The sequence below is a fragment of the Leptodactylus fuscus genome, chromosome 1, assembly GCF_031893055.1.
Source record: "Leptodactylus fuscus isolate aLepFus1 chromosome 1, aLepFus1.hap2, whole genome shotgun sequence".
Lineage (NCBI taxonomy): Eukaryota > Metazoa > Chordata > Amphibia > Anura > Leptodactylidae > Leptodactylus > Leptodactylus fuscus.
Window position 1 is genome coordinate 154,960,725 of NC_134265.1, and position 25,076 is coordinate 154,985,800.

The 25,076-nt window shown below is 43.1% G+C and overlaps 1 protein-coding gene across 1 annotated transcript in view; it reads right to left on the reverse strand.

Annotated features, from left to right (window-relative positions):
• Nucleotides 1-25,076, reverse strand: part of PGM5 (phosphoglucomutase 5) — a 97,124-nt gene that overhangs the window by 58,490 nt on the left and 13,558 nt on the right. Inside the window, exons 2-4 of the mRNA XM_075279035.1 lie at nt 8,804-8,966; nt 6,636-6,782; nt 1,757-1,882 (exon numbers count right to left, since the gene is read on the reverse strand). Coding sequence (XP_075135136.1) covers nt 1,757-1,882; nt 6,636-6,782; nt 8,804-8,966 — 436 coding nt within the window. The remainder of the gene's footprint in view (nt 1-1,756; nt 1,883-6,635; nt 6,783-8,803; nt 8,967-25,076) is intronic.

The window sequence follows — 25,076 nt, forward strand, 5'->3', positions numbered from 1 at the left end:
CTATGCACCTTATTGAGGTGACCTATTGTTTAGCTAACAAACAACACGTAAAAAAGCATAAAGTCATGGCTGTTTTGCTGTGTTTTCTAAGGGAGCGTTCACACTACCGTTACTAATGTCCGTTGCTGTCTTCCGTTATAGGATCTGTTATAGCTTCTGTTCTCAGATAGAGGAGAGGAGCTGCTTTCATTTCTGAACTCGTCTTCTGTTCTCCCAGTTATCAGGTTAGCTAATTCAATTGTGTTCATTATGGCAGAGACAGGCAGTCTCTGTATGTAACACAGAATGGAGTTGCTCCTGCCTGTACTTCATAGTCCAATATTGTGCATATAGTGTTGTTTGAGGACATTTGATGACATCACAGGGCCTTCAGCCGCCCCATAGGATCACGCTATGTGGTGGGCGGAGCTACACGTTAATTTGGGGGCGGAGCTAAACAGCAGGTTGCATGTGAAAACCCGCCCACCAAATGACACAAGAAACCAGGAAGAAAGAAGATTTTACAGCAGTGAAAACTGGTGGGTATGCGACGTGGGAATACCCCTTTAATCAGCTGACCAGAGCTAAGAATCACACCCCCTCATATTGTTGACCTATTTTTATAAAAGTCCTGATAAAAACCTTTAATCTTTTAAACCTTTCAGGTGTTTTTTCCACCATAAACTGACCCCATCACGTGCAGGATGAAGTAGTCTCCCTTCCCTTGCTGCCCCTCTAATCTTTCCCTTGCAGCAAAGTGAAGTAATAAATGTTTGGAAGCATAAAATGTCACATGTAATTTAACCTATGTAGTCACTGTGGGCAGGGGTGAGCCTGCTTCTTTTGCCGCCCGAGGCTAACTGCAGAAACCGCCCCCCCCCCTGCCGGGAGGAGGGGGCGGATCGGGGGGGGTGGCCGGTGGATCGGGGGCGTGGCCGGCGGATCGGGGCGTGGCCTAGTGAAGGGGCGGGGCTTAGCCCCGTTTGCCGGCAGAGAGTAGGCCCGGAGACTGCCTGCTCTCTGCCTGAGCGTGAGGGGAGGCTGCTGGAGCAGCGCTGCTCCAGTGGCCTCCCCAAACCACCGCTCGGAGATAAGCCAGTCCAGGACAGCTTGTCCTGGACTGGCTTAGGTTAGCAAAAATGCCGCCCTCCCTGAGGCCCTGGCATAGCGCCGCCTGAAGCGCTTGCTTCAGGTCGCCTCATGGGAGGTGCGGCGCTGACTGTGGGATCTCCATCACAGTCCCCTCACTCTCTGACGTCAAGATGTGAATAATGCCTAGAAGGTGTGATTAGCAAGCAAGCAGTATTCCGAGGCTGAAACTGCTCCCCGACCACTGTGACTATTTAGGATCATTTTCATATGACGTTTTATCCTTGCAAATATTTATAACTTAGCTGCAACAGAAAGAATTAAAGAGACAGCGATGAAAGGGTTATTACTTTACCCTGCACATGATGGTGCCAGTTTATGGTGCAAAAACCAACTCACAGGTTCCCTTTAAACACTTCTACATCTGGGTCTCAGCAGGAGGATACTTTGTACAGTGCGTATTGTCAATGGATTCTTCTGATAAGTAGTGATTGTCCAAAACAAATAGGCATTTTATTTAAGCAATCAGAAGTGTTTGCATATGAGACATGGACAAAGCTAAACATTATTTATTATACTTATCCTGTATTATAAAAAAATTAGTGCTACATTGGTCTACATGTACTACTATAAATCTCGATATTCCATATTTTCCATTATTATTACTGTAGAATAGCTTTTTGCTTACCTCCATTCATGGCATCGATCCTTATTTTCAGCTGATTCGGACCAGTAAGCAAGCTCTTAATAGAATTAAAGTCAAAAATTGTCCTAAGCAAATTCAAGTAAACGTCAACTGAATCCACTACTTCAACTAAAAAGCAATGCAAAGAAAAAACATTTTATAATTAAGACATCCACAAAAAATACTGTTACAAGTAAAAAAAAACCTTTGAATTCCAACTTGCAAGACGTGATTAGTTGGTGATGGTATAGTCGTGTGTTTCACATGTATAGAAAAATAACACACAAATAATACCGTGTGGGATTCTGAGGACTATGATAGGTAGAATTGGAAAGATTTAGCTTTAATTCATTTACCAGATGAGAGACATAGTAGATAGAGATGAGCGAACACTAAAATGTTCGAGGTTCGAAATTCGATTCGAACAGCCGCTCACTGTTCGAGTGTTCGAATGGGTTTCGAACCCCATTATAGTCTATGGGGAACATAAACTCGTTAAGGGGGAAACCCAAATTCGTGTCTGGAGGGTCACCAAGTCCACTATGACACCCCAGGAAATGATACCAACACCCTGGAATGACACTGGGACAGCAGGGGAAGCATGTCTGGGGGCATAAAAGTCACTTTATTTCATGGAAATCCCTGTCAGTTTGCGATTTTCGCAAGCTAACTTTTCCCCATAGAAATGCATTGGCCAGTGCTGATTGGCCAGAGTACGGAACTCGACCAATCAGCGCTGGCTCTGCTGGAGGAGGCGGAGTCTAAGATCGCTCCACACCAGTCTCCATTCAGGTCCGACCTTAGACTCCGCCTCCTCCGGCAGAGCCAGCGCTGATTGGCCGAAGGCTGGCCAATGCATTCCTATGCGAATGCAGAGACTTAGTAGTGCTGAGTCAGTTTTGCTCAACTACACATCTGATGCACACTCGGCACTGCTACATCAGATGTAGCAATCTGATGTAGCAGAGCCGAGGGTGCACTAGAACCCCTGTGCAAACTCAGTTCACGCTAATAGAATGCATTGGCCAGCGCTGATTGGCCAATGCATTCTATTAGCCCGATGAAGTAGAGCTGAATGTGTGTGCTAAGCACACTCATTCAGCACTGCTTCATCACGCCAATACAATGCATTAGCCAGTGCTGATTGACCAGAGTACGGAATTCGGCCAATCAGCGCTGGCCAATGCATTCTATTAGCCCGATGAAGTAGAGCTGAATGTGTGTGCTAAGCACACACATTCAGCACTGCTTCATCACGCCAATACAATGCATTAGCCAGTGCTGATTGGCCAGAGTACGGAATTCGGCCAATCAGCGCTGGCTCTGCTGGAGGAGGCGGAGTCTAAGATCGCTCCACACCAGTCTCCATTCAGGTCCGACCTTAGACTCCGCCTCCTCCGGCAGAGCCAGCGCTGATTGGCCGAAGGCTGGCCAATGCATTCCTATGCGAATGCAGACTTAGCAGTGCTGAGTCAGTTTTGCTCAACTACACATCTGATGCACACTCGGCACTGCTACATCAGATGTAGCAATCTGATGTAGCAGAGCCGAGGGTGCACTAGAACCCCTGTGCAAACTCAGTTCACGCTAATAGAATGCATTGGCCAGCGCTGATTGGCCAATGCATTCTATTAGCCCGATGAAGTAGAGCTGAATGTGTGTGCTAAGCACACACATTCAGCACTGCTTCATCACGCCAATACAATGCATTAGCCAGTGCTGATTGGCCAGAGTACGGAATTCGGCCAATCAGCGCTGGCCAATGCATTCTATTAGCCCGATGAAGTAGAGCTGAATGTGTGTGCTAAGCACACACATTCAGCACTGCTTCATCACGCCAATACAATGCATTAGCCAGTGCTGATTGGCCAGAGTACGGAATTCGGCCAATCAGCGCTGGCTCTGCTGGAGGAGGCGGAGTCTAAGGTCGGACCTGAATGGAGACTGGTGTGGAGCGATCTTAGACTCCGCCTCCTCCAGCAGAGCCAGCGCTGATTGGCCGAATTCCGTACTCTGGCCAATCAGCGCTGGCCAATGCATTGTATTGGCGTGATGAAGCAGTGCTGAATGTGTGTGCTTAGCACACACATTCAGCTCTACTTCATCGGGCTAATAGAATGCATTGGCCAGCGCTGATTGGCCGAATTCCGTACTCTGGCCAATCAGTGCTGGCCAATGCATTCTATTAGCTTGATGAAGCAGAGTGTGCACAAGGGTTCAAGCGCACCCTCGGCTCTGATGTAGCAGAGCTGAGGGTGCACAAGGGTTCAAGTGCACCCTCGGCTCTCCTACATCAGAGCCGAGGGTGCGCTTGAACCCTTGTGCAGCCTCGGCTCTGCTACATCAGAGCCGAGGGTGCGCTTGAACCCTTGTGCACACTCTGCTTCATCAAGCTAATAGAATGCATTGGCCAGCGCTGATTGGCCAATGTATTCTATTAGCCTGATGAAGTAGAGCTGAATGTGTGTGCTAAGCACACACATTCAGCTCTACTTCATCGGGCTAATAGAATGCATTGGCCAGCGCTGATTGGCCAGAGTACGGAACTCGACCAATCAGCGCTGGCTCTGCTGGAGGAGGCGGAGTCTAAGATCGCTCCACACCAGTCTCCATTCAGGTCCGACCTTAGACTCCGCCTCCTCCAGCAGAGCCAGCGCTGATTGGCCGAATTCCGTACTCTGGCCAATCAGCACTGGCTAATGCATTGTATTGGCGTGATGAAGCAGTGCTGAATGTGTGTGCTTAGCACACACATTCAGCTCTACTTCATCGGGCTAATAGAATGCATTGGCCAATCAGCGCTGGCCAATGCATTCTATTAGCGTGAACTGAGTTTGCACAGGGGTTCTAGTGCACCCTCGGCTCTGCTACATCAGATTGCTACATCTGATGTAGCAGTGCCGAGTGTGCATCAGATGTGTAGTTGAGCAAAACTGACTCAGCACTGCTAAGTCTGCATTCGCATAGGAATGCATTGGCCAGCCTTCGGCCAATCAGCGCTGGCTCTGCCGGAGGAGGCGGAGTCTAAGGTCGGACCTGAATGGAGACTGGTGTGGAGCGATCTTAGACTCCGCCTCCTCCAGCAGAGCCAGCGCTGATTGGTCGAGTTCCGTACTCTGGCCAATCAGCGCTGGCCAATGCATTCTATTAGCCCGATGAAGTAGAGCTGAATGTGTGTGCTTAGCACACACATTCAGCTCTACTTCATCAGGCTAATAGAATACATTGGCCAATCAGCGCTGGCCAATGCATTCTATTAGCTTGATGAAGCAGAGTGTGCACAAGGGTTCAAGCGCACCCTCGGCTCTGATGTAGCAGAGCTGAGGGTGCACAAGGGTTCAAGTGCACCCTCGGCTCTCCTACATCAGAGCCGAGGGTGCGCTTGAACCCTTGTGCAGCCTCGGCTCTGCTACATCAGAGCCGAGGGTGCGCTTGAACCCTTGTGCACACTCTGCTTCATCAAGCTAATAGAATGCATTGGCCAGCACTGATTGGCCAGAGTACGGAATTCGGCCAATCAGCGCTGGCCAATGCATCCCTATGGGAAAAAGTTTATCTCACAAAAATCACAATTACACACCCGATAGAGCCCCAAAAAGTTATTTTTAATAACATTCCCCCCTAAATAAAGGTTATCCCTAGCTATCCCTGCCTGTACAGCTATCCCTGTCTCATAGTCACAAAGTTCACATTCTCATATGACCCGGATTTGAAATCCACTATTCGTCTAAAATGGAGGTCACCTGATTTCGGCAGCCAATGACTTTTTCCAATTTTTTTCAATGCCCCCGGTGTCGTAGTTCCTGTCCCACCTCCCCTGCGCTGTTATTGGTGCAAAAAAGGCGCCAGGGAAGGTGGGAGGGGAATCGAATTTTGGCCACTTTACCACGTGGTGTTCGATTCGATTCGAACATGGCGAACACCCTGATATCCGATCGAACATGTGTTCGATAGAACACTGTTCGCTCATCTCTAATAGTAGACTAAGTAAGTTTATGCTGCATAACCACTTTAAGACTGGGTCAATTTTCCTGGTGCCGGACTGGACATATTTTCCTTTTTTTTTGAGGGTTATAACATTTTTTTTGTTCAGTAATATAAAAAAACAAAAAACTTGCAAGTCTTCAGTGGGTGATACCTTTTTTAATGGCTAACTCATAATGATGACAGAATGACGTTTCGAAGCTTACTGTGGGCTTCTTCTTCAGAAATATCTAAAAACACTTTCCGCAGGCTGCATATTTATGCACAACTGGACACATAGGGATAGGATTACAGGGGGGGGGGGGGGGAGAGGCTTATTACTATATACATATAAAAACAAATAATCAATTCCCAGTTCCCAGGTTCTTTATCTTTATGGCTGTCTTAGTTCAGTGATTTGTATAGAATGACATGAACCCACGTGATGTATTCATTCCATTATCCAGAGTCTTAAATAGGGACTCATTAACTGTTATAATTTTAATGTGTTCCTATAATTGCAGTTCTTGCACATGACTGAGAAATTGGGAATGTCCTCAAAACATGGCATGACGTAGGACCGCGTCACTTCTGCCCTGGGTGGTTTATACAGTTAACATAGGATGAGATGATAAAAGGAAATCCTCGTGCCACAGTAGTCTTTGATGCCCACCAGGGGTTATTATATTTATGTATATGTATATTTATTGTTGTTGGCTTAAGACTGAATGTAAAAGTGCAAATCCAACTATTTGAGTGTTGAGTGATTTCAGATAAGTATTATGCTAGGAGTCCCTATCCTGGCATGTTGTTCAGGTTGTGAAATCTGCCACATACAGATACTGAGTTTCCAGGGTGAAACTCAGTTGTGTAAATGCGTGGTTACACTAACAACAAACAACAAAGAAATCCTCATTACCTCTAAATGGCTTGAACTTATTCTCCAAGTCGAATTCCTGTCTCCCAACCCTTGAAAGGTCAATCCGCAGGTCTGGACAAATAGCATATTCCTCAATAGTTTTACTGATCTGAAAAATTTTATCTGTAACTGCATCTGGAGCGGGACCTAAAAACAGATTGACAAAGCAAGTAAAATGCTAGCTTATGAACCCCAAACATACACCAGAGCATTAAGCCATTGTATGCTGTCATTGTAGCTACTGTAGCACTTGAGGCTGCCAAAGTCTAATGACATATTGGATAGGGAACGCTGGGTGCAGTTGACTACATCTGCATCCAGGCTATAAAGAAACATCTGCTCGAGCAATAATTTGAGGATTTATTAGGCTACAGATATGTGGTGGAAACTTCATACACTGTACAACTCAACAATGGATTTTCAATTAGAAGTATCAAAATTCTACAACAATATAGTGTTTCTGGTTTCTGAGGAAATATTATCATGAACAAGTTTTAAAGGCAGATTTTCATAAGGCGTTCTATTTTTACTAAAATGTCAACTTCTAGATGTCATGTACATGGAAACCAATCAGAGTCCAGCTTTTATTCCTTAAAGGGATTCTACCATTAAAAAACTTTTTTTTCTAGGTAACACGTCAGAATAGCCTTTAGAAAGGCTATTCGTCTCCTACCTTTGGAAGTGATCTCCGCCGCACCGTTCGCTCGAAATACCGGTTTGTACCGGCTCTATCTTCTTCTGCATCCTCCCCTTCCTTCTTCGGCTTGACGTCGGACGCCTGCGCAGTACGCTCTGTTCGGCGAACTTGCGGTGTCGGCACTATGGCCACGGGCATGTGCAGTACGTTTGGCGAAGTTCGCCGAACAGAGCGTACTGCGCAGGCGTCCGACGTCAAGACGAAGAAGAAGGGGAGGATGCAGAAGAAGATAGAGGCGGCGCTGGAATTGGTTTTCAAGCAGCAATGGGGACGCCCCCATCGCATCTCCTGCGCATGGGGACGCCCCCATCGCTGCGAGAGAACTAATTAGCATACCGGTACAAACCGGTATTTCGAACCAACGGCGCGGCGGAGATCACTTCCAAAGGCAGGAGACGAATAGCCTTTCTAAAGGCTATTCCGACGTGTTACCTAGAAAAAAAAAATTTTTAATGATAGAATCCCTTTAACCATGTTAAGACCATGTCATTTTCCTTGGATTGGGATAACACATTTTCGCACATGAGGGCTATAATGTTTTGTTCATTTGGGTTTTTCAAATATTTTTACGTCTTTTTTTTTTCAGGGAAAAATAAGGCTCAATTTTTGGTTACTTTTATTTTTGCATGTGATTTTCTTTATTTTAATATCCAAAAAAAGTGGACAAAAAAGGAGGGGAAAGTATCTGTTATTCACATTTTTTTAATGTGTTTTTGTTTTAACAGTATGAAGTACTAATACAATTTTTTTTTTTAAAGTAGATTTCTCTCTATTTTATGTAGGTGACGCATATTGTAGTGTCTCTAGGTGCAGGGGTAGAACCTATCATGTGAGCATGGTAGTGGCACTATTATTTTTATTTTATTATTTGTTTATTTTGACATTGTGCTCCCTATAATGTGATAAAACCTTTGGAGGGCATTTAATTATGCTGATTTGCTGATTTTTTTATTTATTTATTTTTTCTGATTTTCCCTGTAACTGGAGTTGATACACAGTTGAAACCCAGGAATCAAGAGGAATGCAGTCCTCAGAGAATTGTTTTGGGTCCAATATGCCCCAACAGCTCATACAGTTCCCAGCCCGCGGCTGATCACTTGAGTGCCAGGTTGGATTGGTGGCCACTTCAAAGCAGCTTCCATAGCTGTGTCATGTATTCAGACATTGGGAAGATATATAGTCAACGAGCAATACAGAACAGGGTATACTTCTCTAGTCTTAAGGTCAAAATGAAGTCTACATGGTGATTTGTTCCTATGTTTAACAAGGCCATGTTCAAAATAATGTGGGAAACAATAACCATGTTAGAGAAATATTGCTACCTTACTGTTTGAATGCATATCATACTTACCTTTCCTATTCATCATGAATACATTATATATCAATATGGAGCATGCCTTGTCTACCCCTTTGGCTAAGGTCAGCTACTTAACATGTTTTTTCTACAAACTTTTTTTTTTAATTAATTTACCTCCATTGGCAACATTGAACTTGATTCCAAAATCTCCACCGGGTCCTCCTGGATTATGACTAGCTGTTAGAACAATTCCTCCAGTTGCCTTAATTTTTCTAATAATGCAGGAGACAGCAGGAGTGGACAGCAATCCATTCTGACCAATAACCAGGCGACCAATCTAAACATGACAAGAAAAAACAAAAATATTCCTATTAGTGTATAGGTGATAATATTGCCCTCCCCATTACAATAACAAGAAGCAGTTTTGTTTTGTTTTGTTTTATTTGCAGAAAGCACATAGTTTTCTGCTTTACACATTAGATGACTGTAGCCGAATCTGAAGATATTGCTGCAACCACCTGATCATATAATGAATACTGCTACGTCTGAGCAAATTAATTGTAATAAAACCCCTGGCTTGATGATTTTCATCCACAGGTATTGAGGGAAATAAGCTTGGTTGAACTGACAGACCTTTATATGTCTTTTTAGACTATCTTGTAACAGGTTTAGTGTCACAGGATTGGGGGATAGCTGATGTGGCACCAGTACTAGTAAAGATAAAAGATAAGATAAAATAATCCTTTAATAGTCTCACAGTGAAGAAAAACAATACCATGACGTAAAATATTTGAAGGTATTGTAAGAGGTGTTTACAAAGTGGTAAATTTTTGATAACTGATAACTAACCTGGATTCACAAAAATCAGGTCCTGCCTATCCAAGAGTCTTTGTAAATTCTACTAATATTATAAATGTGAAAGTTTGTGTGTTTGTTAGTTCAATCACGCAACAACGGCTGAATGGATTTGAATGAAATTTGGCACATAGATAGATTGTAACCTCAATTATCACATAGGCTACTTTTTATCCCAGCAGATGACATGGCTTAGTGACTGTTATGAATTTATGTTCACACACTATATTACACTGCACATGCAGCAGCCTTATCTCAGGTCCCAGGTCTGTTATCTCTTTGTGTAAACACACACTAACCCTCAGTGAATTCTGTACACACATTTGCATATTATCTGATCTGCTCCAGGCAGTGCTCACACACTAGATGGGAAAACACCTTTAATCCAAATTGGCAGTTTGCTACTTTTAAACATGTCGGGAAAAAGAGAAACTAATTTGTTGCAAAATTCTAAAACAATGCCAGCTATGAAGGAGCCAGAAGTCACAGAGTTCTCCTCGAGTGGAGCTAACGGGGATCATCGGTGCCAACAACACGCTCATTATATGGCATCCCGGCGAGCTGCTGAGATGCTGGAACAATCACGGGCACAGTGTGAGGAATGCATTGAGCGTCAGGCGAGCTTAATAGTTGCCGAAACACCTGAGCAGGTGGATCATCAACGCCAACAACACACTCATTATATGGCGTCCCAGCAAGCTGCTGAGATGCCGGAACAATCACGGCACAGCACAATGTACAAGTTTAGCGGCAGGCCAGCTTGACAGCTGCCAAAATGCCGAAGTAGGTGGAATATCAAAGCCAACAACACGCTCATTATATGGCTTCCCAGTGAACTGCTGAGATGCCAGAACAATCACGGGTACAGCGTGAGGAATGAGTTCAGCGACAGGTCACCTTGACGGCTTCCGAAATGCTGGAGCAGGCTGATCATCAATGCCAACAACACGCTCATTATATGGTGTCCCAGTGAGCTGCCGGAACAATCATAGCCACGGCGTGAGGAACAAGTTCAGCAGCAGGACAGCTTAAGAGCTGCCGAAACGCCGAAGCAGGCAAACCATCAACGGCAGCAATTTGCTGAATATAGGTGGATCATTGACACCAACAACACGTAGACGAAGTCGTGGGCAGAGACACACACACACAAACAACATTCAAAATACACGCGTGCAAAACTGGGCAATTCTTACAGGGCCACTGCACAAACAAAAAATTAAATATACCCGTGTGAAGCCGGGTCCTCCTGCTAGTGCTGCATATTTAGAATGGGCCAAAGTCAGTAGTAGTCTAAAGTCTAAAAAGATGTTAGGCGTTAGCCCCGATTCTTTTTAATCTTTTTATTCATTTTTTTTTATTTAGAAAGTAAAGTGTCAATCTTTGCTGATAAAAAAAACTTTGTAGACTTCTTAAAACTGAGATAAATTATATATTATATAAAAATATTACAGAAAAATCTTCATAAACTGGCATCATGGGCAACAACATTGCTACTGAACCTATGGTGGTTTTCAAAGGCGTTTAGCCAGTTCCTGGCCACATAACTCATATCTATTATAACAACAACAATTTTGTTATTGAACATAATAAATACATTGATTAATCTGCTGTTGACAGTGTACTGGCAAAGCTAACTGGAATACTGAAAAGAACTGTCAAGCTAGTATGTTCTGTATATGAACCTGAAGTCACTTCTGTCAGTTGGGGGTGCACAATCCATCACATCTTATTTCATTATTAGATTCAATTTCTTTACCAGATAAATATTTATTTCTGACTTTGGAAGCACGTTCTGACTATTTAAGTATTCATCATACCCTTGGGATTCAAGCAATCCTCACTATGGGTGATCATTTTGTTCCTGATTAAATAGAATTCATTTTGGACTCCATAGATGGAGGAGGGGCTGTGTGATGGGGACTTGTTTCTCCCCTAGTTAAGCTAATCTTTTTATGGGGCAATTTGAGTCCCTATATATCACAAACTAATTTAAAGGGATTCTACCATTAAAACCCATTTTTTTTCTCGTTAACATGTCGGAATAGCCTTAAGAAAGGCTTAAGAAATAGCCTTAAGAAAGGCTATTCTTTTCCTACCTTTAGAAGTCGTCTCCAGCCCGCCATTCTGTTAAAATTCCGGTTTTTGGCGGTATGCAAATGAGTTCTCTCGCAGCACTGGGGGTGGCACTCAACACTCAAACAGCATTGGGGCTGTCCCCAATGCTGCGAGAGAACTCTCTCCGGCGACGCCTCCATCTTCTTCATTAACAGCCTCTTCACTCGTCTTCTTCCAGTTGGGGTCACACTTCGACGCCTGCGCAGTCGGCTTTGTCATCAGGCCTCACGCAGAGTTGACTGCAAATGCTGGCGGCCATTTTTTTGTGGCCACTTACGCGAGCATGGGCAGTACACTCTGAAGAGTGAAGAGGCAGTTGCTTAAGAAGATGGAGGCGTCACTGGACAAAGTTCTCTCGCAACATTGGGGATGCCCCCAGTGCTGTTTGAGCGCTGAGGCCTGCCCCCAGTGCTGCGAGAGAACTCATTTGCATATCAACCAAAAAAATGGGATTTTAACTGAATGGCAGGCCGGAGATGACTTCTAAAGGTAGGAGAAGAATAGACTTTCTTAAGGCTATTCCGACGTGTTAACGAGAAAAAAAAGGGTTTTAATGGTAGAATCCCTTTAAATTATTCAGATGTGGAGATTGAGTTTCTAGATCTAATTATTTTTAAGTGAAAGAACAACTCAATAGCCACTAAAATTTCTTTAAAAAGTTATACAGTAGCTGTCATCTGCCGCAGTGGTTGAGAAATGTGCCTTACGGACAATATTTAAGGAATGTACCTTAGGTAAGGATTTTAATCCCTTAATAGGACTGGGAGATTATTTGAAAATAACCAAAACCAAACATCATCAGGATAACCTTGTTCACTTTGGTTATTTAAGTTCTGTTATTACAATATTTGCAGTTTCGTTTGCACCAAACACATCCTAACTAAAACTGCTATTTTATACTCTGGGCTCCATTTATTTATATACAGAAAAATAGAAAATTTGATGAAAATTTAGAAAAATTGGCAATTTTCATAATTTGAAATGCTCTGTTTTTCAGATGCTAATCAAATACATTAATATTATCTACCATATCTTTGCTTTTTCTTGGCATCATCTTTTAATCACCCCTTCAATTTATTTTGGATGTTAGAAGACTTAAAAGTCTAACAGTGATTTTTCAAATTTACGAGAAAATGTTCCCTAACCATTTGTTTGAGACAACTTAAGTTCTGAAGGGGATTTTAAAGGTCTATATATTAGAAACCCCCCATATATTACCCCTTTTTCAAAACTGTACCCTCAAATAAAATTACCGTGGGAACTAATTAGGGACGCAAACAGAAAAACTACCACATCTACCACAAAAAGATTGTTTAGCAAAAATATCGAAAAATGTGACTATAATGGTACACAAAAGATGCAAAAAAACAAAAAAACTGTTTAATACTGAATACAAAGTAATCAGGGAAATATAATTTCAGACAACCCACAATTAATTTTCAGATGTGGCCATACGTGAAAATATCATTGCCCTAAATGTATTAAAAAAATCCTCCTGACTCTTCAGGTGGTGATTCTGTTTTTTTGTATTCATGCAGTAGTGTTCAATCTAGAAGGTATTACTGCAAAAATAGAAATTGTTTGTGCTATCACCATTGGAGACTCTGATGCAGAAATTGACAAAAATCATGCATGGAGGACTTTTCTCTCCTTTGGACATCCAACAGACACCCAGTGGACTTTATTATAGTCAAAGTGGTTCACTGGTGTCCGGGAGTATCTGCTATTTTAGCGGTCTGGATCTGTTGTTTGGGTTCTCCGGCAGACCCAAGAGCCCAGCACAGATGTGAACCTAGCCTTAGCATTGCCTGGAAGACTGCATGCAGAAAGTGACTTTGGAGTGACTATCCCCCTTTGGTAAATTCTTCAGCTCTACATCCAGCATTAAACACTTATATACAGTCTATCTAATAATGCTTAATTAGAGAATTAAAGTCTTTTTATATTAAAAGAAAGTTTCATAGGTTAACAAAGTATATCATAAAAATATTCACTACAGATTCCTTGAGATGAAATTAAACTCAGGGCTGGAGGAGGGGAAAAATAAAAAATAATTAAAAAATAAATTAAAGTGCTCTACACCCACTCTTTGATTTAGGTGGCACATTCTCAATTCTCTATGGTCCATGGACTGCCTGGGCTGGTAGTACTGACGTAGTTGTAACATCCCTGCCTGTCCGGACCTCTGCGCCATCCTCTGGCCGCATGTTATGGTGCAGGAGGCATGTCCATGTATAATCCTCTGCTCTTGTTGCTTTTGCACAGCTGAGTATTCATACAATGAGTCAGCTTTGGGCTTTGCACATTCTGAGGTCATAAGCTTTTTTGTTATGGAGGGCTCCCCTGGTTAGACCTCTATAACCCTATTTTTGATTGGTCTAAAAACGGGTTGGTCAAATGGGGAGATTAGTGCTCATCTCATTTTATTGCTTTGCACACCTTAGATTGTCTCATTGAGGAGACAGTCTCGACAACTAAAGGTTGGAAACGCCCCTCTAATCTTAAAACTCAAAAGTTTCGGTATTGCAACGCTAATAAAAAAATGCTTACCTGACCCTCCAGCGCCTGTTGATGTTCAGGGGATGTTCAGGGGGAACTGAGGTACAAGGTGGAGAAAATATTGGATTCTCATTTGGTACAGAATTCTCTCCAGTACCTCATACACTGTAAGGTTTATCGCCATGAGGAGCAGACATGGGTCTCTGACAAAGACCTTCATGCTCCCTGTCTGATTAGCCTCTTCAATCATCAGAACCCCTCAAAACCTGGTCTATCTGATGAAGGTCCAGAGGACCCTCGTAAAAGGGGGGGGGGGGTACTGTAACATCCCTGACTGTTCGGACCTGTGCGCTATCCACTGACCACATGCTATGGTGCAGGAGATGTGTCCATATGTATACCTCTGCTCCTGTTGTTTTTGCACAGCTGAGTATTCGTTGCGGTGTGTCAGCTCAGACAGTGCTATTTGTCCTCTGGTTACTATGGAGTTTTAACTAGTGATTGACAGCCTATTTGCCAATAAAGCCTAGGGCGGGTTCTGGACTTCCTTAAAATGGTCATCAGTCTACATATAGTGGCTGCCTATTGTGACTCTGTTATTGCTAGCATTTCTCCTTGTTCTCTATTGTATTTACTAACCTCAGTTTTTGGCTTTTGACTACTCTTTTGGATTGGGATTTGGTACTGCTTTGTCTCTCTAGCTTTGACCCTTGGCTTGCTGATTCCTCTTTTGTGTTTTGTTGTCTTGTCCGCATTTTGTGTTTACACTTATCTAGAGAAGGCTTTGTCACCCAGTTGTCCCTGTCAGTAGGACAGCTGAGGCAAGTAGGTAGGGACAGGGTCTGAGTCAAGTTTAGGACTCACTGTCTCTGTGTTTCCCTTCTTGCCAGGTTTCAGCAGCAGCACTGGGGAATTGCTCAACTGGCAATTTACTAACAGAAGTATTAGTCACATGCTGGATACCAGTGATATCACTACTTTCCTACACATAACAGTATAGATAGGGGCATATCTAAAGGGTCATGGACCCTTGTGAAAAAGCTCAGGTTAGGACCCCATGCACAACTTGTCCTTACAACCGTCAACCATTTTAGCACCATTTACTTTCTCCTTTTCTTCTCTATCGGGGTCCAGAATGCCATGAAGACTTGTCCCCACAGAATGTCTGTGTCTGTTATTGTGATCGCCTGTTTGCATCCCCCCACATAACAATCATTCCCTCTTTTGTGCCATAGTGCCCCTCACAGACTTCACACAGAAAATTTTTTTATTAAAGTCGCCATATTTCTGTATACAGGGATGCATAGGGCATCTTTTTATGTAGGGCCAGGTGTAGTTTTTACTTATACCATTTTGGGGATTGTCTATTGCTTTTTTATCAGAGGTGAAACAGCAAAAAAAGGTGGATTGGCATTTTTGTGGGGTTTTTTTTCCCACTACAACATTCACTGTACAGGAAAAATATTTTGAAAAATTTGTAGACCAGGAGTTTTTAGACATAAGGATACCTAACGTGTCTGTGTTTCACAGTAATTTTTTTACTTTTATATGTATGTAAGGAAAAGGGGGAATTCAAATGTTTAATTCTTTTAATTTTTTTTTAACTGTAATTATTAGGACCCCAGGGGGTCTGATCACTAATGCAATGCATTACAATGTTAAAATATTCCAATGTATTTCAAGATAGAGGCATTTGTTTGACAGGCTGCTCATAAAAATAAATGCCTGACAAGCATGGGAGCCTTCAATAGGCTTGCAGAAGTAATGGCAATGGATTGCCAGCTCCAGATCTCATTCAAGTACTATTACGGCGAATGTTAGGAGAGATTAATCTACACAATTTTACTGATGAACTTGTTCTAAAAATATAAATCGTGTGTACAAAACCAGAGATAAAACAGTCAATAAAACACTTATAACTTATAGCATGTAGTGTACCATAAGACCATGTGACGTTCTGAAACCACCTGACATCAGCTGGCAACCTCTTAGCCACTGAGCAGGAGTTGGCATCCAGCAGACATCAAGAGAAGGAGGTGCCATCTGAGAATGTGAGCCTTTCCCTGGATATGTCGATTTGGGGAAAGGTGCATTACACCGTCTTGATGTGAAGCAGCAATTACGAAAAAGGACAATACATGCCTTTCATGGTTCACTGGATCAGTGTTTTGAGTGGCAGTGGCCACAGTACAGAAATGCAACAAGGCCAGGTGCCAGTTCTACCCCATTTGTGCAGTCCCAGTCCCAACATTATTCAAGGCCCATTCACTTCCTCTGGATCCTCATCTCTGGATTGTTTCCTGCCACCATCTTTACTGGGGCAAGGTGTTTGCTCTCACTCTTCCTCATCTCCCTTGTGTTATGGCTGTAAGGTGAAGCACTACCATGTGGTTTTACAATTAATAAGCGTGAATCAGAGAAGCCACACAGTGGAAGAGCTTCTTCACTGTATTCTGCAGCAAGTATCCCGCTGGATGGCTCCTCACCAACTACAACTGGACTGCATTGTCAGCGACAATGGCACCAATATTGTTGCTGCAATGCAGATGTATTGCTGGTTTATTAGTCTGGCTTATAGAAAGGTACTCCCCATGTCCAGAAAAGTCTATGTGCATTTAAGGCATTCTTATGTTGCAAAAACACTCAAAGTTCAAATTCTGTGGAACTCAGAAGAGTTAGAAATGCTGGAGCGTTTGTGTGAGTAGCAGAAGGTGGTGAAGGATTACTGAGGAAAGTGTGTTGGCTTCTCTAGCCATTTGAAGAGGACATCAAATTTGTCAGCAGAGATAACTGCAGCATAAGCAATATGATCTCTTTATTGTATATCTTAAAGGAAAACCTTAGAGCAGCGAGGAATGGAAGAAGAGGAACAGATTCCACTTTTTAGTCAATGTCATCACCCTGGGTTTATGGAGGATGATGAGGATTTAGGTCAAAGTCATTATGGTGGAGCAAATGGAACTCTGACTGGAAGAAGAGGAGCAGTACTCTACTTTATATGCACAGGGGACACTTGATATGTCATGATCACAGCCAGGGGAGGAGGCTGATCTTTATTTGTTTCAAGATGATGATGTTGATGATGACGACCATGATAGCCAAGAACACCAACCTGAGTGAGTGAACACGCTGTCAAGCATAGCATGCTCTATGCTCTGCTGCTTACACAGCAACAAGTGTATTATTAGTAGAGATGAGTGAGTAGTACTCGATCGAGTAGGTGTTCGATCGAATACTACGGTATTCGAAATACTCGTACTCGATCGAATACTACTAGCTGTTCAAAGTTAAGATTCGATGCAGAACCAGCGTTGATTGGCAGAATGCTATACATTGCCAATCAACGCTGGTTCTTCTCTTACTTTTAGAAGTCTTCTCCCTGCGCAGCGTCCCCGCGTCCTCTTCCGGCTCTGCATTCACTCTGCTTAGGCATCGGGCCTGGGCAGAGCCGACTGCGCATGTCTGCGCGGGCACGGGCATGCGCAGTCGGTTCTGCCTAGGCCCGTTGCCTAGCAGAGTGAATTCAAGGCCGGAAGAGGACGCGGGGATGCTGCGCAGGGAGAAGAATTCAGACTGACCCTCACTCATGGACTTGGTAAGTAGAATTTGATCGAATGTTGCGTACCCCTGAAACGAGCATTTCCCCCATAGATTATAACGGGGTTCGAAACCCGTTCGAACAGTCGAACAGTGTGCGGCTGTTCGAATTGGATTTCGAACCTTGAACATTTTAGTGTTTGCTCATCTCTAATTATTAGCATCAAGCAGAGGAAGGAATACTGGAGGGCAGTGCTCTTAGATCTTTGCTATAAAGCCAAAATTGTGGAATTGTTCCCTGGAATATTATCAGGATAGGCTAAATACCCAGTGTACCACAATGCTTAAAGAGATAACAGCAAATGCCAAATACCTAGGTAGCCTCTGACTGCTCCCAGCCCACCTCACTCAGCCAGAGCTCCATCTACTTTGCCAGTGCCACAGCTGCAAGTGCAGAAGTAAAGGTAGATGCATTAGCAGCCAGTACAGTATGTAGAACAAGATGAACCAGAAATTTTTCACCTCGCAGTGCCAACAGGAGCCACAACAAGTAACCGATGCCCACCGGCTGCACCAGCAAGTTATACCTAGGGTGCACCTATATGCCAACAGATAATTGTGGATAATTGCAGAGTCCTGAGCCAATAGGTTAGAGCAGTGGAAGGAGCTGGCCCAGTTTGCCATGAGAGTTGTATCTTGTCAAGCATTATTGCAGAGAGAGTGTTCAGAGAGAGTATTGCCAGTGGTGTTACACCTAGTAGGACAAAACTGTCCACAACTAGCATGCTAAAAATAACTTTTGTCAAAATGAATCAGGCATGGATCTGTGAGGATTTTCATACACCTCTGACTGATGACTCCAAATAGTGATGCCACCGTCTCCCTGTATCTTGTTCCGTTTACTTTACTGCTAATGCTGCCTGCTACTCCTAAACACCTACAACCACTGCCATGACTCAGACATGTCCTGTGGCTTGGTCCATCATATCATTCCTTGCTGTACTGCCTCATGTAGCTACAGCTACCACCACTACCACCACTCAGCCCAAGGTGTTCTGCGGCCTGATCTATCATGTTAAGCCCTGCTGTACTGCTAAACCTATTTCCACCACTCAGTAAGACATGTTGTACAGCCTGATCCATCATATCTTTCCACACTGCACTGTTACTCATATTGCCACAGCTACCACTCAACCAGATATGTCCTGTGGCCTGGAGCATCATATCATTCCATGTCACATTGTTACTCATGTTGCCACAGTTACCACTGCTCAGCCAGACATGTCCTGTGGCCTGGATCATCATATCATTCCACATCGCATTACTACTCATGTTGCCACAGTTACCACTGCTCAACCAGACATGTGTTGTGACCTGGAGTATCATATCATTCCATGTGTATTGTTACTCATGGTGCCACAGTTATCACCGCTCATGTCCTGTGGCCTGGAGCATCATATTATTCCATGTCACATTGTTACTCATGTTGCCGCAGTTACCACCACTCAGCCAGACATGTCCTGTGGCCTGGAGCATCATACTATTCCAAGTGCATTGTTACTTATATTGCCACAGCTACCACTCAACCAGACATGTCCTGTGGCCTGGAGCATCATATCATTCCATGTGTATTGTTACTTATATTGCCACAGCTACCACTCAACCAGACATGTCCTGTGGCCTGGAGCATCATGTCATTCCATGTGTATTGTTACTCATGGTGCCACAGTTATCACCGCTCATGTCCTGTGGCCTGGAGCATCATGTCATTCCATGTCACATTGTTACTCATGTTGCCACAGTTATCATCGCTCAACCAGACATGTCCTGTGGCCTGACCATTACTTTCCACTATACAACACTGTTGGCATAAAAAAAATAACATTTTGATCTCACATATACTTCAATAAAGGGGATAATTTTTGGTGGCTTTTTTTTAAGCCAATTCTTTATTACTCACAATACAAATTTGTCCCCCAATTAACACTTAGCCTGTAACACTAAGAAGTCAACAAAATAGGTGAATTTCTCTATAAAACCATTGCTTTTTGTAATATAACCGCCATGTTTTAAAAAAAATCCCACAGGCAAGCACCTTTTACCTAATAAAAGGGAAACTTCTGGACAGTTTTATATGGCAAAATGCGTAAACATGAGTGTCAGCACAGTGTTTGGTTAAACTAGGAGTTTGTATCCACTGCTTACCAATCATTTTTTTCCATAGATATATATGTCACTTTTACTTTGACATAGTTTTGACTGTGTTTGACCCTAAATGAATCTAGGAACTGAGCAACCTGAACCCAAAACGAATCTTGAGCGGTTTACTCATTTCTAGTCATCATTCCCAGTCACTTTATTCTCTACAGGCTGCGCCTGCCAGGCAGTGTAACAGAGGGAATGAAACCTCTTCTCTCCAATTTACTTATAAACTAAGCAATTAAGAGTGGCTAAATGTATAGTCAGTATGAAAAAACATCACTCCGACTGGTTCCTGGCCTATCACCGCATTGCACAGCATGTGAGCTGCTGCAGAAAAAAAATCATGACATAAGCAGAGAGTGAAATTTTGTGGCATAGGCCACTCTTTATTTAGAAGAAGCTAAACAGCTCAGGAAGGAGCCTGAACCCCGAATTGTGGCATGGCACTAGTTTCCCTTGGGCTTGCCTGCACCCAACTTCCTTCCTTTAGAAAGGACAATTTTGCTTGTCTGCCACGAATGTCCCCTTGAGCAGCCATTTTCCAAAAACATCCTAAAAAACTTACCATGTAACTATTGTCCATCCCAAATACAAGTTCACCCTGCTGTGAGTCTCATGATCTGCCTCCAGACTATGCCCACTAGGAGTGCAGTGCCAATCTTCGATATCACTTATAACAACAGATTACCAATGCAACAAGAACAAACAGAAAGGGGTTGGTTGGGTAGTTCTTCTGATCTGTTCAAAGTTATCTCCTCACCTCTATACCTGTCTGCTCCTTATATCCCTCTCTGCTCCACTGTAATTCCCTGTCTAACTCAAACCCAAATTTCCCATCATCTCACACCTGCCCTCTAATGAATAAAAGGCCTGTTTTATCCCAGCTATAATATCAGGTCCATGTTGTCATCACCATCTTAATTCCACTGCCTTACTACACTCCCTATACTAGCTACCCTACTATTAATACCCCTAACATCTTCATCGTGCTAGTATTCCTAGTACCCCTTAATTGCTTATACCGCAGGGGTAGGGAACCTTCGGCTCTACAGCTGCTGCAAAACTACAACTCCCAACATGCTCCATTCACTTCCATGGGAGCCCCAAGAACAGCAGAACAAGTATGCATGCTGGGAGTTGTAGTTTTGCAACAGCTGGAGAGCCAAAGGTTCCCTACCCTGGCTTATAGGGAGAATAGCTCCATAAGTATTGCGCCTGAGATAAGATACAAGCACGTGAAGTCCTTGGGTGCTGTTCTCCGCTTCCCTTTTGCAGTCCCATTCCGAATATATATATATATATAGAGAGAGAGAGAGAGAGAGAGAGATAGAGAGATGAATGAGCGAACACTATTCGAAACAGCCGTTTCGAATAGCACGCTCCCATAGAAATGAATGGACGTAGCCAGCACGCGGGGGGTTAAGCGGCCGGCTGCCGGCAAAGTCTGTGTGCCAGCCGCTTCCATTAATTTCTATGGGAGTGTGCTATTCGAAACAGCTGTTTCGAATAGTGTTCGCTCATCTCTAGTAAGAAACCATTAATAAATATAACAAACTCATTCAGATACACTAGGAACATAAAAGCACTAATGTTATCAGTCTTCCAGTAGCATCAATGAGAAAATCTATGTTATAACCTTCTATGGTTGTTCCTTCAATTGCACAGCTGGTTTGGGCTGTGTCTAATAGCTGTGCATTGTTGTGGTTACATATGTGCAGCTGCCAAGTGAAATGTTCCCTGTACATATCCACTCAACATTATGCATCCTAGGAGACTTCGCTGGACTCCACTACACCCATTAGTTCCTTCCCTCTTTTCATAATAATAAAGGAACCAGGGAAATGATGAGCTTTGTTCCTCTGTTTAATTATGAAAGCCGTGCAAAGCCAGCCATGTATGGCAAATATTCACCTCTCAGACACAGCTGTCAGCTAGACGTGCCAGCTTTCAAATAGGCCGGGATAAGCAAAAGAAATGCAGCTTAAGAGCCACAAGTAAACATACTGTAATAAGGAGACTCTTGGAAAACCTCTCTCCAAGTATCTCTAATGTGAAATCCTTCAATCTGATTTCAGCATCTGTGAGTCATTACTGTTCTCTGCCCTGGGAAAGTTGCATCTAGTTCATACAGATGAAGAAACATTGACATACAATGTTTTAAGGCAAACATTTTTTCTTTAGATCTACTGCTTCTTTAGTGCAGTGCAGCACAGTCCGTGTAAATAGCCAATTACGTTGTAGAATTCTGTGTATATGGGGATGTTTTTCCCTGAAACATTTTATGTAGTCGAATACCTTGCTATATAGGATAAGATAAGATAATCCTTTAATAGTCCCACCATGGGGAAATTCAGTGTGGTACAGCAGCATAGATAAAAGATAAAGGAAAGAAGATAGTAGGAGGGATATCACAACTTCAAGATCTTTCAGTTCTCTGTATGGAGTGATCTCCACTTAGGGTGAATTCACACTGAGTAAACGCTAGCTTATTCTGAACGTAAAACACGTTCAGAATAAGCGGCGTCTAAAGCAGCTCCATTCATTTCTATGGGAGCGGGGATACGAGCGCTCCCCATAGAAATGAATGGGCTGCTTCTTTCACTCCGTGCAGTCCCATTGAAGTGAATGGGGAGTGCCGGCGTGTACGCTCCGGCATGAGCAGAGCTTGCCGTATACGCCGGCACTCCCCATTCACTTCAATGGGACTGCACGGAGTGAAAGAAGCAGCCCATTCATTTCTATGGGGAGCGCTCGTATCCCCGCTCCCATAGAAATGAATGGAGCTGCTTTAGACGCCGCTTATTCTGAACGTGTTTTACGTTCAGAATAAGCTAGCGTTTACTCAGTGTGAATTCACCCTTAGCCTGATGTTGATTATACATCCTGACCACAGTGAGGAGGAAAGAACTCCGATAGTGCTCCTTCTAACACTTGGGGTGAAGCAGTTGATCACTGACAGTACTGCCCAGTGCTATTACAGTCTCATGCATGGGATGGGAGTTGTTCTCCAGCATGGAACTCACAACGGACAGTATCTTTCTGTCACCCACCACCTGTACTGGGTCCAGAGGGCTCCCCAGGACAGAGTTGATCCTTCTAACCAGCCTGTCAAGTCTATTCCTATCCCTGGTTGGGAAGAATATGCAAATCTGTCTTCCATGATGTAATTAGGAAGACAGAGCCTCAGTCATGCAACCTAATAGAGGGAGCTTCCTTTAACATCATGCCCGACCTTCCCAGAGGCCTTTGCTTGCAATAATGTTGGATTTTACCAGGTACAGTCTCTCAACCGAGGACAGCTGTTTCAAAGTTATTGCATCTCGTTAGCCCACTGTAGAGAAGACTAACCTGGTAGAGTTGAGAGGCTTCTAGACAGGGTTAGGGGGATATCGTCCCTCCATAGGGAGAGACCACCATTTAGGTGTGTGGAGTCTTATTAAGCCATTAGCGCTCCACTGTGCAAGGGAACATGGGAAGAATATGCAGATCTGTCTTCCATTATGTAATTATGTAGTCAGTGCCTCAGACATGCAGTCCAATAGAGGGCGCTACCTGGGAATGTGCAAGTCTGTCTTCCATGATGTAATTAGGAAGGGAGCATCCTCTATTGGGTTGCATGACTGAGGCTCTGTCCCTATGGAGGGACGATATCCCCCTAACCCTGTCTAGAAGCCACTGATCCAAAGCAATTACTCATTTTCTTCTGCAAAATACAGCATTGCCAGCAGCAAAACTTGATATTATATAAACTCAAGAATCATAAGAGGAGTACAACAAAGTTTAGTCAGAGTTAATCAATTACAGTCAGATAGTAACAGAAATCCTAGATAGGAGTGAGGGAGAATATCCATGCCTTGAGAAAGACTGCTGCAGCAATACAGACAACGGACAGTTAACCCTACTATTGCCAAAAATCTAATTTTGTCTAAATATGTTTTGCAATAAAGGTTTGATCTTTGACTTGATCTTTGACTGTTTGATCTTTGACAGAGTTCCCTCTTTCATTGTTTTTCTGACTACACCTGTTACTGAAAAATATTTTCTAAAGTTTATTTGGGCAAGAGTTTCATTTTTTTTCCCATTAAATATATACAAACTGCTGTTCTAATGGAAAAACACTGATTCCCCCGTACTAATCTGAAAAATCTTCATTTCTAAGAGGTTTTTTTTTGATCACCCAATAAACAGTCACTCACCCTGTTAATCTGAAAAATCTCTTTTTGTTAAGGTTTTTTTTGTATTTACTTGCAAAATTGAATTCAGTGCACTATGTGCTTTTTAGCTGTATATAAAACTGCGTTTCCTGAGGACACATGGAAGTTCCTCTTTAGGGCTAGTTCACACGTGGGCAAAGGGGAGGTTTTTGACAGAGGATTTCGCTTCAAAAACCGCCCCTTTACAATAGTGGTCTATGTAGACCGCTAGCTTCTTTTTTCCTCCTAGTGGTTTATCGTCGCTAGTAGAAAAAAGAAGCAACATGACCTTTCTTCAGGCAGAAAACGCTTGAAGAAATCCATAGAAGTGAATGGGAGGCGAAAACCGCGCGGTAAAAAACAGCGCAGTTTTTTGCACACAAAACCGTGTGGTTTTTTGCAAAAAAACGAGCGGTTTTCACCACGTGGTTTTTATAGGACATTTTTTTTTAATAGGAAAAAAACGCTAGCGAAAACCGCGGCGAAAACCATTACGCGGTATTTTGAAAAAACGCGTCAAAAACCGCGCGGAATGCAAAAAAACGCGTCGAAAAAACTCGCCGCGGTTTTTAACCTTGCTCAAATAAGCTAGGCGGTTTTCACGTGTGAACTGACCCTTAAGCTATGGACTCGAAACAAATCTTGAACATTAAAACAAAATAAACATTATTCCACTATCCCATGAAGTGCAAGCAGCTAATCTGGTGGGTCTTAGGTATCAGACCCCCCACCCATCAGATATTGATGACCTATCCTAAGGATAAGCCAACAATATTTAACTTTCGGAAAATACCGCTTAATGTGCTACTGTCTAAATCCAGCATAATGTTGTCCACTGTTTAACCTAAATTTAACCTAGTACCAGTATTTGTACAGTCAACATGGATATTATCAGAGCAAGTGTTTGCTAATGGATGGATCAAGTGGCAAGAAAAACAGGTGACACCCAAGTTATACAAATCTAAGAAATTGAAACATACGTAGCTCATGTGCAGAACTCATGGAGAAAACCTGTGTACTACTTTCAGGAGGCTGTCTAGGCCTAC